Below are 16,650 nucleotides of genomic sequence, written 5' to 3' on the forward strand. Positions count from 1 at the left end.
TCTTATGTCTTGTTACTATACGACCAGTAAATATTGTATTTAATTAGTGGATTCGCTGTTCCGGTCTCTAATATCCTGTCGTGTTGATGTTTACTGCCGTGCAAAGAAAAAGAAGACAAAAGAGGAAGCTTCACTCGTTACACTGAAGTTTTTAATGTGTTGACAGGTTCGAGTCACTGTTGCGTCCACATCAGCTCGAACGCACCCGCACGTCCCTCCCTGCTACTCTACACAGGGACGAGGAAAAGCAGAAAACACCCTCGCTACGAGCAAAAAGTATCAAACAACCTGCCAACGTCCATATACATCACTCAATTATGTATTTTTTTGTACGTTTTTTTTCCCCGACATTATTTTCTTATACTCGTATATTCATAATAATTTAAATATTCAGCTGTTTCATACATTGCAGACTAAATTCTCTAGACAGTGGAAGTACAAGTCCAATAAGATGCACCACACATATACATAATAACACAGTAAGATATGTTCATAATAAACTATTTACCATTAAATAATAAGTAGAATAATGATTTGAAGTGTTTGCTTTGCAGTCGTGGAGAATTTCAAGATGTACAAGGGGGATGTGGAGTGTTTTAAATGGAGTGACATCAGTAGGGGTACAGAGGTGGATGGTTTTTTTCTTGTGGGTCGGTTGTGTTTGCGTGGCGGGGAGGGGGGGGGGGTCAAAAATACAACATTGGGTTTAGTGGTAGAAAAAAAAGGGTTAGTAAGGATGGGTTTGACTCGCAGGCAGCGATTTGAGGGTGAGACAGAAGGAGCTAGTTTTGAAAGCATAGACTGGCTGTTTTCATGTCACTCACCCCCGTAACCGCTGAGAGAAACAGGAAGGAAGAACAGAACAAAAGAAGGACAAAAAAATAAACAATTGGCAGATCATCAACCTGGATTCAAATGCTGACTCAGTACATCAGACATTTTCATGCATAATGTGATCGATGCTGATATTTGAAACTTTTTCCCATTCAGGGATCTCATCCTCTCTGAATTGAAAGGATGTGTAAGGAGCCATCTTAACAGTCTTAGGATGCAACCCAGGCCACAGAGTTCCTCTCAGATCTCACGTGTGTCTGCAGAAGGACTTCCTACATATTGCACTTTCTGTTTAATATCCTGCCTCGATAAGATAATGCAGTAGCAACGTTTCTGTGAAGAGGAAAGAGGGAAAAGTGCCGTGGGAGGCCCATATTTATTTATTTATTTATTTTTATGTCAGAAAAGATTGAGACACTTTTTTTTGTATGTTGCATAGGTTCTGTGGAAGCACAGACAACAGCGGTTGTGAGAGGTGGCGGCGATTCAATGATTCAATCACAGAAGAGAGTTATGACACGGGTGGATATAACAGTGACGGTGATCGCTCCTCCCGTCCTACTGCAAGGGAGGAAGAGGAGGGATGAAGAGCAGCAGCAGCAGAGTGGAGAGTCTGTAGGCGATGCATCCTTTCCTCATTTCATTCAAGCTCTCCTCCCTGATGTGAGTGATGTTGCAGTCTGTTTCAGTCGATGGGTGATGGTGGAAAACCGAGATTAGGTATAGATGAGAGGAGGTAAAAGACAGAATGGTGTATGGTGGGGTTGGGGGGGGGTCTTCTAGTCGAATGGAGGCAGGGGGCTCTCAGGGCGAGGGGGCCCGCCCTAGCTCGGCCGGCTGTTTTGTTGGAAAGAGTAGAAATGGAGAGAAAATAAAAAGAAGGCCTCATTTTGCAGGATGATACAATTGAAAGATAAAAATCCAGAAATCCCAAAAGGTGAGGACACAAATCGTCTCCAGCTCAAACCTGCTGGCATCAAATGTCAACTTCAAAACTGTGAAACTAAACGTCGAATGTGTAAATGGCACATTTCCTCTCTTGTCCAGCAGGATTTGATTAAATGTGAGTGAAGTGTGTCCTCGCCTGTGATTTTGGGGGAAACCACAGTTACAGATCAGAACCTGAACACAGTGAGAAATGAGAAGATGTTTTCGAAGATGCTTCAGCTTGCATCACCTCCCTTAAAGAAAAACTTCACCCGTGATTCGTATCTGACTTCAAACTCGGAGCCCGAAACGCTGCAAAGCATTTATACACATTAGAGTTGCAATTACGTTTTTACGATTTCACAACATGCATGAAACTACTCAGTGAAGTATTTAAATAACTGAGCTTGTTTTGCTGTTCAGTGTCATAATATATATATTTAAAAAAAAAAAAAATCAAACACATTTGAATAATTTTTTGGGGTCTTTCAGCATCACACGGGCATCTTGTCATACAAAACTTTAACGTGTTTGGTGAAGTATTCCTTTAAAGAAAAATCAACTGAATCAGAAAAACACCACAAACAAAATGGTAATAATGGGAAAATAAGTCTGAATAAATATTAGAAATCCTCAGCCAGAGCGTCATGCTAAGTCTTGTAAACGTCTACGCCCCCTTAGTTTAAAAGCAGGAAAAGTATTCTGTATGTGTTCGCTTGTATATAATGTGTGTGTGTGTGTGTGTGTGTGTGTGTGTGTGTGTCAGTCAGTCATGCAAGTGTGTTTTCAAGTATTTCTGCATCTCTGTGAAACAGAGTGGGGGAGCAGGTGTGGGGGGAGGGGGGAGAAAGAGAGACATGGCTTGCTGTAAGGAGGAGAAGGCCGGCGCGGGTCGGATGAGCCAGGAAACGACAGGAAGGTGGCGCTGTTGTCTGCGGCCTCTCATCCAGAGGAGGAGCGGGTGGGGGGGAGGAGGAGGAGGAGGAGGTGGGAGGAGCTCTAGTGGGTTGGAGATGGTGGGGGTCTCCGACTGCCGTGGACAGACACAAAGTGGAGAGGAGACGTTGGATTAGTGGGTTTTTTTGGTCTTCTTTGAGAGTCCAGGTGAAGATGTCGAAGCCTCCGTGTGTTGATTCATGCACAGACACAGAAATACTGTTTCTTCCCTCACAGGCCGTTTCTATCAGAAGATAACACGTAATATATATATATATATTACATAAAACAACATCAACGTATCAGGGTCCGTTCACGAATGAAGACTGTTACTGCGGATCTGATCTGTTGTTTCACAGATTACTTATAAAGACATATGTTGTTGATACCGGAGAGCAAAAAACATTAAAAAAAAAAGAAAGAAAAAGTGTGTACAAACTGCTGTTGAAAGATTTTATGCATCAGCGAGCCTCAAATTCAAATAACCTCCGAAACAGTAGAAAATGTGCTGATTCAGCCAAAAATAAGATGAGAAAGTCTCCTTTTTAACCTGTTACTCTTTCAAACCAGGTCTTCACCGGTTCCTTCACATCTATAAGTTGCAAGCAGTTCAACCACAGACTGATGTTCCACTTTCAGATTGTTGTTTTCTTTTTCAGATCCCTGAAATATTTAAAACTATCAAGTGCTGAAAATGAAGAAAAATGCAGCAGTGCTGCCTGAAACTCTGGACAACGGACGGGTGGGATGTCATGACAGATCACCACATACGACATGAGACAAAACCAACAACGCAAAACCAACAACACAAAACCAACAACAAAAAACCAACAACAAAAAACCAACAACGTTCGTTTACGTTTCAGATATTTGAGTTGAATCCCGTTCGAACCCGCTTCGGCTGTAAACTCAGAAAACTCCTGGTTTTTTCCGTTAACAAATGAGCATCGACTAAAATCAGCTCACACACTGATGCAAACACACACACACACACACCTTGTGTGTGTGTGTGTGTGTTTGCTCATGCAGCGCTTTGAGAAGAAAAACAGAAAAGTGAGGGGAAAAAAAGAAATGTCATGCAGTGAAAGGATGTCTACTGAGAGGATGATGATGATGATGATGATGTCGGTCAGTACCCAACGTACCAGAAACGTTAGTCCTCATTGGTCAGTGATAGTGATTCTGTAGAAGGAACCATAGTCATGTGTGGGATAGACGTGGTGAGGGAGAGAGGGATGAAGAGGAGGAAGAGGAAGAAGAGAGAAAAGGAGTGCAGACAGTTACAGTGCAGGAAAGGACCAACGTCGCGTGTGCTCAGCTCTCACTTTGGACCCACCAGAAGACGGGAAATGATTTGGATGGTTTCGCAAAAACGACGACTGGACAGGAAACTGAGATTTTTCTTTTTTAGAGGTCAGATTTTAAAAAAAAAAATTTTAGAGGTCAGATTTTTCTTTTTTTTTTTTTTTTTTTAGAGGTCATATTTTTATTTTTCTTTTTTTTTAGGTCAGATTTTTTTTTTTTTTTTTTAGAGTTCAGATTTTTTTTTTTTTTTTTTTCAGATTTTTCTTTTCTTTTTTTTAGAGGTCAGATTTTTCTTTTTTCTTTTTTTTTAGGTCAGATTTTTTTTTTAGAGGTCAGATTTTTCTTTTTTTTTTTAGAGGTCATATTTTTCTTTTCTTTTTTTTAGGTCAGATTTTTTTTTTTTTTTTAGGTCAGATTTTTCTTTTTTTTTTTTTAGGTTTTTTTTTTTTTTTTTAGAGGTCAGATTTTTATTTTTTTTTTTTTTTAGAGGTCAGATTTTTTTATTTTTTTTTAGAGGTCAGATTTTTTTTTTTTTTTTTTAGAGGTCAGATTTTTCTTTTCTTTTTTTTTTAAAGGTCAGATTTTTCTTGGTTTTTTTTAGGTTGCATTTTCCCGTGAGAGCTTGGCTCAGCGACGTTAGCGTCGGCTACAGCAGAAGAGGCCAAGCTGCTACTCTGACAGTGAATCCGGGTTAAAAGACGTTCGCTCGCTCGCTCACAGGAACAGGCAAGCAAAGGGGCGGAGCTACACGGTCAAAACTAGAAGCCGTTAACCCTCCGAAGGACTTTGAAGCTCAGATATCTTAACTAGTCGGATGAGGGCTGTGGGCGAAGCGGTGAACACGTGTGTCGGCTGTTACTTGCGATGCTCGATGGTGCGTTGAAACCAAAAGAGATTATTTTACTGTTCATCTACTGAAGGATCGCTAACAATCTATTCTTCTATTCTCTACCACAACCACTCACGTTTACCTCCTTTATCTCCTCATCCAGGCGTCTTCACATCCCCCTTAGTAACAGAGAGCATCCACACTTCAGCTCAGGTCACATCAAAAATATTGGAAACTACAGTTTGGACGTCGTCGTAAAGATCTCCTGAAACGTATTCTACGTCGGTCGGGAGGTCAAAGGTCGTTCACACCTGTCGGGGACGTCACTCACCTGGGCACGCTCGGGGGGGCGCGGTTGGGTCGGGAGGGCACGGTGGGAGGTGGCCCGCTGTAAGGGTCGGGAGAAGCTCCGGGGCGAGACGGGACGGGGGGCCCCCCGGCGGGAGGAGGCCCCGGCGGAGGTCCACGGGAGACCGGGCGGCCCGGGGGTCCCGGGGGCGGAGCCCTGCGGTTGGGAGTTGGACTGGTGGCCGGAGACCTGGAGACATCAGAGAGGTGTGTCTTATCCACTCTGCTTGTCCATCCTTTGTTACTCCACCAAAATGAAACGGTGAAACAAATATCTGGTGAGATTAAAGTCCAGATATCCAGCTGCTCCCCCGATATTTATCAAGTGATAATTAGTTGGGACATTTTGTTTTTGGTGCTCTATAAGAAGAATATAACAAATCACGTCTCATCGGCTGCCACCAATAAGTCTCCGGAACGTCCCTCACCGTCCTCCGGAGCCGCTGCGCTGCACCTGCAGCCAGGAGTCGTCCACGGGCGGCGGCATGGCGGTGGTCACGGTGGTGGTGCTGATGTCTCCGATGATGCTGAGGGCCTCCCGCAGGGCGTGGTACATCCGCAGCATCTCGTCGCGGTGCTGGCCCTGTTCCTGGGACTCCTCCATCAGACTGTTCTGGTCGCCGCACGAGTACAGCTGCGCCAGCAGGTCGGCGTTAATGAACTCCTTCGTCTGGACGCGGAGGGAGGAAACAAAACAACAACAACAACAACAACAACGTGTCGGCGACGTCGAACGGTACAAAATTACGGGCGTCGTATTTAACCGCGCGCTCGGTCTCACGTTGTTGATCATCAGATGCATGATGGTCTTCGGCATCAGGTCGCGGACGGTCTTGTTGACGATGGCCATGTAGGAGTCCACCAGGTTACGGATGGTCTCCACCTGCCGCTCCAGCTGAGGGTCCATGCTGTGCATGAAGCTGTCGGAGCCGTTTTCATCGCTGCCGTCGCTCTGAGGAGACAGTCGGACGGTTTTTAAAGAGATGACTCGGCATGATTTATTATTTACTCTCTGACTTCACGTCATCCAAACTTTTTGCACAAAATACCACGAAATGCACGTAAAGACAAGATAACAGTCTATTGACCATTTTAAATAGATCAGAGGGCCATGATTGATTACAAATAACAATCAAGACTTTTATTATTTTATTACTAATAATTCATTAGAAATGTCTCATTAGAAGAAGTATTTTGGATTAAATGTAAAATGGCAGCACACATCAAATGTGACATATAAAAACTCCAATATGATGAAAAGGTGTGACGTAACGTACCTTTCCTTCCTTGTCCTACATCGTCAAACAGCAATGAAAGAAAAAAAAAAACACATCGAAAGGGACAGACAGCATGTCAGAGACATGACGACATTAAAATGAACAAGTCAACAGCACGGCAACAATTTCAACTTCATTTCTAGCGACCTGTCACTCATGAGGAAACGGTGTCAAGTGTTTGACCGCCTTTGGCAGTAAATCTCACCGCGATGCGTTCAGGGTAAACTCCAGCTCGGAGGAAGGAGGCCTTCCAGGCGTCCACGTCTTCCTGTCCCTCACAGGCCAGCTCCAGCTGACGGTAGTCCTTGTACACGTTTCTGTGGACGCACGACCAAATCAGTACTCACTGCACAGAAGATTTGTATTTTACTTAAGGAGTATTTTTACTTACACGACTATTTAAGAGAATGCTTTTACATTTATTTATAGTCATTTTTAAGCCTGTGTGTGTGTGCGTGTGCGCGTGCGCGTGTGTGTGTGGTAACACCTCTGCTCAGTGTTGAAGAGGGCAAAGATATGCTTGCTGGACATGAAGCCTTTCTCCACATCACGCAGCTTCAGGTTGTCCACCTGCAGCATGTACTTCTTCTCCTTCTCCTGCAGGGGGCGACAGAGAGACACATTGGTGAGGAGGGAGAAAGTCGAAGAGGAAAAACAGTCGACTGCGGCTTGAAATGCCAAAGCAGATATAGATGCTGCATTATGATCATTGCGGGTTAATTCATTTAGAACTAAATACGCATCAGTAAAGTGTTTAAATAATCCGTTGGCGGAAGCAAAGAGATTTAAAACAACGATAGAAAGACTAAAAGAGACAGAAAGGGAGCAGATAAAAGAAGACATTAAATTAAGTTAACCAGCAGACCGGAAAAAAAAAAAAAAAAGCTCAGAGATGGATGGGAAAGTCATACACAGTCTGTGAGTCTGTGGTTTTGATTACAGTTGTGCAGTCAAAAAAAGGGGGGCGAGCTACAAATGAGAAACACACACATAGAGAGAGAGAGAGAGAGAGAGAGAGAGAGAGAAGAAATCTCTTGTACTTGTAAATCTGCACACAACATATTACAAACACAGACGTCCAACTATTTATGAATCAGGGAGCCTCAAAGTTAGTCAGTCAGCTCAGTCTGACACATGCCGTTGTCTGTCACTCTCACACACACACACACACACACACACACACACACACACACACACACACACACACACACACACACACACACACACACACACTGTGGTTACACTCCTCAAAGTCTCTTGTTACAACATGCAGTTTCTTTATCGAGGATGTTTTTGCATGTGTGTGTGTGTGTGTGTGTGTGTGTGTGTGTGTGTGTGTGGGTGTGTGAATGTTTTACTGTGAACTGTAAAATAAGAATTAACTAAATGTGATTCTAAAAATAGCACAGGGTTAGTGAGTTTCTATAAACACACTAAATACACACACACAGAAATACACACACTGCTTTGGTTGCAAACAGCACCTTTGAGCGTAGTCTCTAACTAACCTTAAAACCATCTGGATGGCTAACCACGGGCCTGCCCTGCCCAACCCAGTGTGTGTGTGTGTGTGTGTGTGTGTGTGTGTGTGTGTGTGTGTGTGTGTGTGTGTGTGTGTGTGTGTGTGTGTGTGTGTGTGTGTGTGTGTGTGTGAGAGAGACGAGGGACTGTATGTGTGACCAAACTCCTTCATCAAAGGATTTATGACCTGCGCAGCCAAATGGTCATATCCCCTAAATGCATGTAAAACCTCTCTCACACACACACACACACACACACACACACACACACACACACACACACACACACACACACACACACACACACACACACACATATAAACACAGACACATTTGCCAGTGCTAGTACACCCGGGTGTCCACTATACAAATAAAAAAAATAAAAAAAGAAGCCAAACAAGCAGTCGCCCCAGACTGCTGACATCATCATTCATAGTGCTGGTGAGTCCCCGTCCTCCATCTTTCTCTCACTCTCTCTTTCATTTGTTCAGGATTTCTTCATCCTCGCCTTCCTCCTTTTCTCCCTCCATCTTTTTTTTTTTTTTAGTTTTTTTCCCCTCTTGCTCCCCCTCGCTCCCTCGCTCCCCCTCTCCCTGGGAGTGAGCAACCTTGGACTGATTCATACATTTTCCTCTCCTCTGGCCAGTAAATCCTGTCAGGAGAGTTGGAAAGAGAGGAAGAGGAGGGAGGAAGGGTGGGTGGGGGCGGGAGGGGGGCAGTCAGTGTGTACATGATGAGGGGGGAAAGTAAAGAGAAAATAAACTAAAGTAGAGAGAGAAAACTATTTGTCGGGTATTTTCTGGCGAGGACGTAAGATTGGAAGAATTTGGATCAGATGAGAAAAATAAGTTAATAAAAAGCAGGTATCTGTTGAGCGTCTCCATGACGGCAACATCCAATCAAACGAGTACTTTCTTCTGGTCCATTAGGCCGTTTTCTTTCACGTGTGTTTTTACGTGTGCGTGCCGGTGCTTCGGGGGGAAGTAGAGGAGACTGAACGCTTTCCCACATGCGTCTATAAAATCCAGTCAGCGTGAGAGGGCAACAGGGCAGATTTCAGACGTTGAGCAACAATCACAGGGAAACTCTCAATGCACACAGACGGACAAATGATACGAGGGCTGCCTGCTGTATTCAGTATGTACGCCCTTCATTTGACCTTCGTCTGCAGCACATCCAGCGAGGTGTGGAAGTACCACGACCGGGCTTTTAATGCATTTGTGTGTATGTGGGTTATTAAAAATAAAAGAGCACAGATTCTGAAATGCAGAAGAGATTTAAGTGATTTAGAGAAAAACTGAGTGAAAGCCACAGAAAGTCAGCAACTATAACCGTTCTTTTAGATCACTGCAGCGCTGCATTTTGCAAACTAACACTACAACTACGACTGCAAACTAGTAATCCGGTCGGCAGTAATTTGATTAGGCTCAAATGTATTCAGAAATATGCACAGGACATCTATAAGGCTCTTACTTTTTTTTTTTTTAATTATATTCCTATTTTTTCTTGACCTAAATGTGTGAAATTTAGCTGCCAGCTGTCAGTCAAACTATCATCACTGTAAACATGAAACAGGGACAAAATAATGTCAAAATAAAGTTCCACTGTTTTTACATATGCAACCAAATAGTATTGATTCCATATTTATTTTACGGTGATGAAACCATTTCATTAAAAACTGCTGACCGTGTCAGTTTTTATTGATTTACTTTATGTAAAAAAAAAAAGTGTTTGTAGAGTAATTTTGTGTTTGGCCTGACGACCCTGAAACCGTAAAGACATCGACTCCGATCATGCTTGTTTATTTTGCTCCACTTTGTTTGAGTATTATAATAAAGTGATATAATCACGGCCGAGCTGCAGCGCCGCGCTCGCCCTGACGGCGGCGCTGCTGTGACTCAGCCCGCCGCTCCGCAGGGCGTTCAGGGCTGCAGCTCTGAATCATGGCGTCGGGTCGGCCTGCCGCCGGACGGGGCCGCTGTCGTCCGTGCCCGTTGTCGTCCACGCCCGTCCGGAGGCGAGCGTACATCTTGCGTAGCGTAGCCATAGCGACGCCCGACACCCTCGGACGCAGGCTTTCGACCTCCTCTGTGACGCACGTGCCGACCTCACGACGCGTCGCCAGCTCCTTACGGTTCCTCGCCAGCTCTTGGACGGAAGTCAAACCGACCATTTTTTTCTCCCAATCGTCGCAGCTGTGGAGCTCAAAGAGGTGATTTAAGCTATTTTTAGGACCGGACAACGTCACGAGTGGTTTCTGGTCTTCATCAGTCTTTTTTCGGGGCCTTATCGCTTGGGAGGGTTTTGCTTTGGCAGCAGAAGCAGCAGATGTGGAGTCAACGGACGGCTGAGGGACGGACGCTTCAGGAGGACGTCCGAGCTTCAGTCCGAGAGCGTCCTGAGAGCCGGTCGACTCGGACGCCGAGTCTCGGTCGGCGTGAACGTTCCCGTCCTTCTTCACCGAGGTCCAAACGTTCTTCGGATCCTTCTCGTATCCACTCCGGTCACGCAGATCTCTGCCGATCAGATCGGTCACTTTGTGCACTTCCTCCTTGAAATGAGCAGACGTGTCGTCGTCTTCCGTCGTCGACCGGAAGCTGCCGTCATCGACTTCTTTACAGCTCATCGGGTGAAACTTGGACACGGGAGTCCTCTGATTTCTCCGGTGTCTGGCGATGCCGGCGGCGACTACGAAGGCTTCCAGCTTCAGACGAGCGTACGCCGTCTCGTCGTCCATGATGGACCAGAATTTGTGGTCGGCATCGACCTGCAGACTCGTCCGGGCTGCGCAGACCGTGGAGGAAGGCGAGTTGTCTCGAGTCGCCATCGGTGACGTTGAAAGAAAGATTCACGTCAGCGGTCGATGAGAGACGTTGTGCTGGAAGTTAAGCAGGTTCTGAGAACTATGATGTCATATGTATTTATGATGTCACAGATTGGAAAGTACTAGGTACACACACACACACACACACACACACACACACACACACACACACACACACACACACACACACACACACCTGCTCATTATGAGTGAATATGACAGCAAGATTCGTGAGGAAGCTAAAAATAAATTCACACTAAAAGCGTCTGTCACACAGGAGACTTTACGTGTTTGTTGATTCCCATCATATTGAAATAAAAGCAGAAATCCCAGAAGACAATTTGCCTTTTTGACCCGAGACGCCGGCTTTGAAGCCTTTTCAGTCCAACATCTCCCTCCCAGATTCGTGATTTTATCGAGTTTAATTTGATTTTTTTTTTCTTTAAACAGTACCACAGGTGTGATCCTCCGTTTGTCTCAACCTCCACACGTGGAACATTTTCCTTCCCTTCACTCGCACGCAGCAACGCTCCCGGCAGAAAGCCTGAGCGTCGCCGGCGTTCGGAGCCGTGCGTGAACAAAGTACTTTTCATGGTTTTGTTTTGCTAGTGAGTAATAGCAGGCTCATTATGAAAAAAAAAAAAAGGCAGAGGAAGTTCACTTCTGAATTCATAAAGGCACTTCGCCGTCCAAAAAAACATCTCGAAGACTCAAAACACAACCTCAACATGTTGGTGACGATCCAGACACACATGGAAAACACCAAAACACACGTCCACGGGGTCCCTCGCACAAACCGGCTCCAATTAACACATCCAAACAAATCAGAGCCGTTCGGTTGGTTAAACCAAGAAGATACTCGTTTCCAGCATCCATGTTGTTTTAAGAGGCTGCATGTCTTAGTGTGTGTGTGTGTGTGTGTGTGGGGGGGGGGGGGATGAGGGGGATGTATGGCGATGGGAGGCTGATAGAAAAGTCCTAGTTACTTGGGCCGCGCATCAAAGGGCTGCGGAGAAGCCGCACGGCATCTGGGAGCAATAACGCTGCTTCTAACCCTTCATTACCACAAAGACTGGGCCCTGGGTGGCAGCCAACGGCAATTTTCACAACCCTCCTCCTCACCTCCCTCCGTTTTTCTTTCCCTCCATTCTTCTGCCATTCCTCCGATTGAGTTCTGCCTTTTAAAAAAAAATAAAAATGAAACACAGAGAGGAGTTCTGTATTTCTTCCTCGATGGGAAAACACGCATACGGGGATGAAACTTTTAGCGGCTTTGATGCACTTGTTTGGTAGAATTTAATTTGAACCTGCAGAATTGTCAGAGATGATCTCTCAGGAGATATTTTCGTGAACATTTGCGGGACGAGAGCCGAACAAATATTATACATAATCCCCCCAAAAAAACACTGACACGTGCAAAACCCGTGTTTGGTCTGCGACCTGCATGCCGATGGGAAACAGCAGAGGCAGCGTCTGAGGAAAGTTAATTTGACTTAATGCTGTTTGGACTTTATTTAAAGCGAGGCCACATGTTGCCAACATTTAAATCAAGAGCAGAAACAATTTATCTGAGAATTAAAATTGGGAACTGCTAGATTGGAGTTATTCTGGGACAATGTGTAAAAACACGCAGCTGTTCATGACTCATCGAGCGTCAAGGTTGTGCAATAACGTTCATAACAAATCAGGTTGGGCGGCGTGCCAGCGTCCGCACCGTCTAATACTTTATATATCATGCAAAGTGCTACTTCATAACTGTGCAGACACAAAGGGCTGTTTTTTTTCTAGCTGGTCTGACAGCTGCAGATAAATGATTCAGGGAAACAAATCTAATCTGAAGTGTTCACTTTCACGGGAATAAAAAAAAAACATGAATTCTCACATTTTACTGTTATGAGAAAGTTTTGGCCGCTCTTTTTTTTTCCTATTTCTTCTTAATAAAAAATAAATAAAGTGACAGCCTTTGTGCTTTACTCGGCTTAGTGGGCAACGAGCTCATAGAAGAACAGACGTGTTCATGGAGGAAGGAGGCGCGGTGTTGGCGGTTAAGCGCGGGCTGGCAGGTCGGCGATACCTTCCTGTTTAGCAGATAATTGCTAAGCAGTTAATTATCTCGCTGTGCATTTACTTCTGCAGAAGGTCAGTGTAACAACCTTGGGGCGAGCCAGGACATGTGATCAATCACCAGTGACCACCAAAGAGTAAAGGAAGGAGGGTGGGTGAGGGAGGGGGGAGGGGGGGGTCGCAGCCAAGTAACCATATAAACACATGTGAAAATCCACACACACGTCGAGAGAAACTTGTATGACGGAAGACAAATGTTCAACCGGTGTGTTTAGTGTGTTTTTACTGACAAGCGCTAAAAGGTGGCGTGAAACCTGAGGAACGTCACAAAAGGTCACGGAAGCTCACTATCTTGAATTTACACATCTGTCAGAATGACAAATGAGGCACGTAAATAGTCTCCTGGTTTTTCACAAGTGAAACAAATATTCATCGGATACAACGGCGGGAACAAAACAAAAAAATTACAAAAAAATGCAGCACGTAAAAAGTGAAACCGTCACGTATGTAAAACGTTCACGCGTGTAAACCGATCCGAGTCTGAAAAGTAAACACGCTTTGAAGCCACATGTGGTTTTCATGTGCAAAAATGAATATTAAAGTCCCGACATGTATTTTTTTTCTTTACTTAAAATAAAAAATAAAAAATCTCAACAAAAATTTTAATTGTCTTTATTTATACAGTTCATACGGGTCTCTCTGTCGCCTATGGCAACCACGACCTTCGTCGAATCTTAACTGTAACTCTGTGACTGACACACAGACGTCATCCAAATACACGGAGACCTAAATAAACAGCTCGCTTTATTTCTGGCCTTTTCTTGTAGGAAAATAAAGAGCTTGAATTTAAAATTTGCTCCCTGCGACTCCATCATTTTGCGTACAAGACAGAGGGTGTGTCGAGGTTAAGTATATTTTTAGGATGTGATTGTGCTGTTGATGGGCAGGTCCAAGTGTGGAGAGTTTTTTGTTTTTTTTACATTTACAGTAAATTCAGTCTTGTGAAACTTGATATTTACGAGCATAAAAATCCTTCACTTATGTCAAAGGTGAAGATTCAACAGCATCTCATTCAGGAAATCATGGAAAAGTAGGTTATTAGGACAAAACATCAAAACTAACATTAAACAGTATGAAAATACTTTTAATAATAACACAAACACACTTAAACTTAAACTAAACCTGAATCTTACTCGGATCCAATTTTCATGCTAAAAATACTGTATCCATTAATGATTTGCATTATGGCAGGTCCTCAAATTCACCCTGATTAAACAGATTTACATGAGTAATAAACTGTCTCACACACACACACACACACACACACACACACACACACACACACACACACACACACACACACACACACACACACACACACACACACACACACACTGTTGTGGTTTCTTGTAATCTGTCCTGTGTCTGTTTGGGTTTACTCCCAGGCTTCGTATCTTCCGGGATTTTTGTCCTGACATTTTGTTCTGGATACGAGAACAATCAGTGAAGAAATGATAATCTCCAGAAAGAGACGCACAACATTACTCACTTCATCTCATCAACTTTGAATTAACCAGAAACCGGCCGGCGTACCTCCTCGGCTCGCTCTGAACACGCTGCGGTCGCCACTAATTTCGTTTCTCTTTTACAATCTCGAAACCCTCCTTTCTAATGTTTTCTTTTACAACGAGACTCAGTAATTTATTCATGACTGGTTTTGTTAACATTTTTCCATCCAGTATCTCCTCTTCTTCTCTACGTTCACTCTCCTCTGCACTTTTATTAATTTCAGTTGATTTTATAGCTCAAACAGACATTAAGAGTTTCATCATCTGGACTCTTCGACCATTTTTACACCTTTTTCTACCTCTATCGCTGCCGTGACTTCAGCTTTCTGCTCTTTTGTCTTAAGTTTGTCTTTTCTTTTCCTCTTTTCTTGACTCGTCTGCCTCACCTGCTCACAGCTGCCCAACCTGCACCGAAATCCAACTAATTCACTTCTGTTTTTCTGGTTAGTTTTCTCACCAACTTGTGTTTCACCTTCTTTGCATTGAGTTCAGCTGCTTGATCTTATTGAACTCAGTCGTTACCTCGTGCTTCACAACTCGTTGAGCACTCGGGAACTCCTTCTTGCACAATTGTGACAGTGTGTTTATAATTTGAATTTCAAGCACTACTAATCTAGAAATTATAATAATATTAAGTATTTCAAATACTTGACATTTTGGAAAATGGATTCGCTTTCCGGTTTCTGCTCAGATGAAACACAAGAGACGTCCCCGAACCTTTACTCTTCAATCACCTGGATGTTAGCTTCTTGGTTTCTCCTTTCAATAGATAAGTAATAATGATATGATATCACAAGAGAGAAAGAAAATGATATCATCCTATTAAGAGGTTCACATTCATGTTATCCAACCAGAATAATGGCTGATCTCTAGTTTGGAAGCACAGACGACTATTCGGGGGTCTCTTGTCATTTTTGAGGGTTTCTTTATGGGTTTCAGTGTTTCACACACTCTCACATACATCTACAGTAATGTGTTCGCAATCTTATCTTCCCCACACCGATGCAGTTTCACCAACATAAACTGACGGAGTTGTTTTCTTTTAATGTGATATCAAAATCCAAAGACAAGAAAAACAAAGTCAGAATCTTGAGGTTTTATCGTGACAGCATTAACTGGTCGTATTTCATGACAAGACGGAATAACATAACAGAATCCCTGATTACAGTGGATGCGACTGTGTGTGTGTGTGTGTGTGTGTGTGTGTGTGTGTGTGTGTGTGTGTGTGTGTGTGTGTGTGTGTGTGTGTGTGTGTGTGTGTGTGTGTGTGTGTGTGTGTGTGTGTGTGTGTACATACTTGCTCAGTATTTCTGGCTTTACTGACTAAGACTTTGAAAAGGAAGCTGCCTGCCTGGTCATCCAAACAGTGGAAACAATGTTGGTGCAACCACAGCCCCCCTCCCTGGTCCCTCCCCCCTACCTCCCTCCCCCCACCCATTAAAATTCACTCTTTCCAATCTCAAAGCCCGATACCCAACTGCAACATTAATCCCTTTTATCTCCTATGAGGATGGATTTCTGTCACTCTCTTTTGTGTCTGGTTTGTTTCCCGGTTTAAATTTTGGGGTATTTAATCACTTCACCTCTTATTTCTTTGCTCATTTTGAAACTGCTTCCATCTTTCGTTTCCATTTCCCCCTCCGTTTCCCTCCACAGCCCTCCATCCCTTACCGGGACTGCTGACTCGTCTCTCCTGGGATTGCGCCTGCTTTGATTTCGAGCTCAGGTCGAAGCTCAGAAACCTAAAGCTAAAACAAACACACGGCCAACACACGCACACACACACACACACACACACACACACACACACACACACACACACACACACACACACACACACACACACACACACACACACACACACACACGCGTACACCTGGAAACACTAGCATTGATTACTCCTGTCTGCCAGAAGGACGACTGAAACCTAAAAGTGAGTGCGTGTGAACTGAAGAAGGTGAAAGAGGCGAACTCGGACTACTTGTGTCTCAACTGTGAAATCACACACACACACAAAACGTCTTTCGCTCTGGTTCTGATTTACCAGTAGTATGTCACCCTTCCAACCAGTAACCCCCCCCCTCCCCCGCCACCCCTCGGTGTGTGTGTGTGTGTGTGTGTGTGTGTGTGTGTGTGTGTGTGTGTGTGTGTGTGTGTGTGTGTGTGTGTGTGTGTGTGTGTGTGTGTGTGTGTGTGTGTCGGGGAGGCTGCAGAGCTG

The 16,650-nt window shown here is 44.1% G+C and overlaps 1 protein-coding gene across 10 annotated transcripts in view; it reads right to left on the bottom strand.

Annotated features, from left to right (window-relative positions):
• Window positions 1-133: 133 nt before the first annotated feature.
• Window positions 134-16,650, bottom strand: part of dnm1a (dynamin 1a) — a 48,602-nt gene continuing 32,085 nt past the window's right edge. For 4 of the 10 annotated variants that reach the window (XM_069715289.1, XM_069715285.1, XM_069715288.1 and 1 more), the window contains 7 exons: window positions 6,944-7,053; window positions 6,662-6,773; window positions 6,457-6,471; window positions 5,961-6,131; window positions 5,608-5,849; window positions 5,163-5,369; window positions 134-2,791 (listed from right to left, as the gene is read on the bottom strand). In XM_069715289.1, coding sequence (XP_069571390.1) covers window positions 2,761-2,791; window positions 5,163-5,369; window positions 5,608-5,849; window positions 5,961-6,131; window positions 6,457-6,471; window positions 6,662-6,773; window positions 6,944-7,053 — 888 coding nt within the window. In that variant the 3' untranslated portion in view covers window positions 134-2,760. Of the gene's footprint in view, window positions 2,792-3,842; window positions 3,880-5,162; window positions 5,370-5,607; window positions 5,850-5,960; window positions 6,132-6,456; window positions 6,472-6,661; window positions 6,774-6,943; window positions 7,054-16,650 lie in introns of all 10 variants that reach the window. The other 6 variants (XM_069715291.1, XM_069715290.1, XM_069715286.1 and 3 more) reach the window with 2 other exon arrangements.

The sequence above is a fragment of the Brachyistius frenatus genome, unplaced genomic scaffold, assembly GCF_029030835.1.
Source record: "Brachyistius frenatus isolate BFR_SWC_R1_liver_20210118 unplaced genomic scaffold, ASM2903083v1 Contig_140, whole genome shotgun sequence".
In the NCBI taxonomy this organism is placed as follows: Eukaryota; Metazoa; Chordata; class Actinopteri; family Embiotocidae; genus Brachyistius; species Brachyistius frenatus.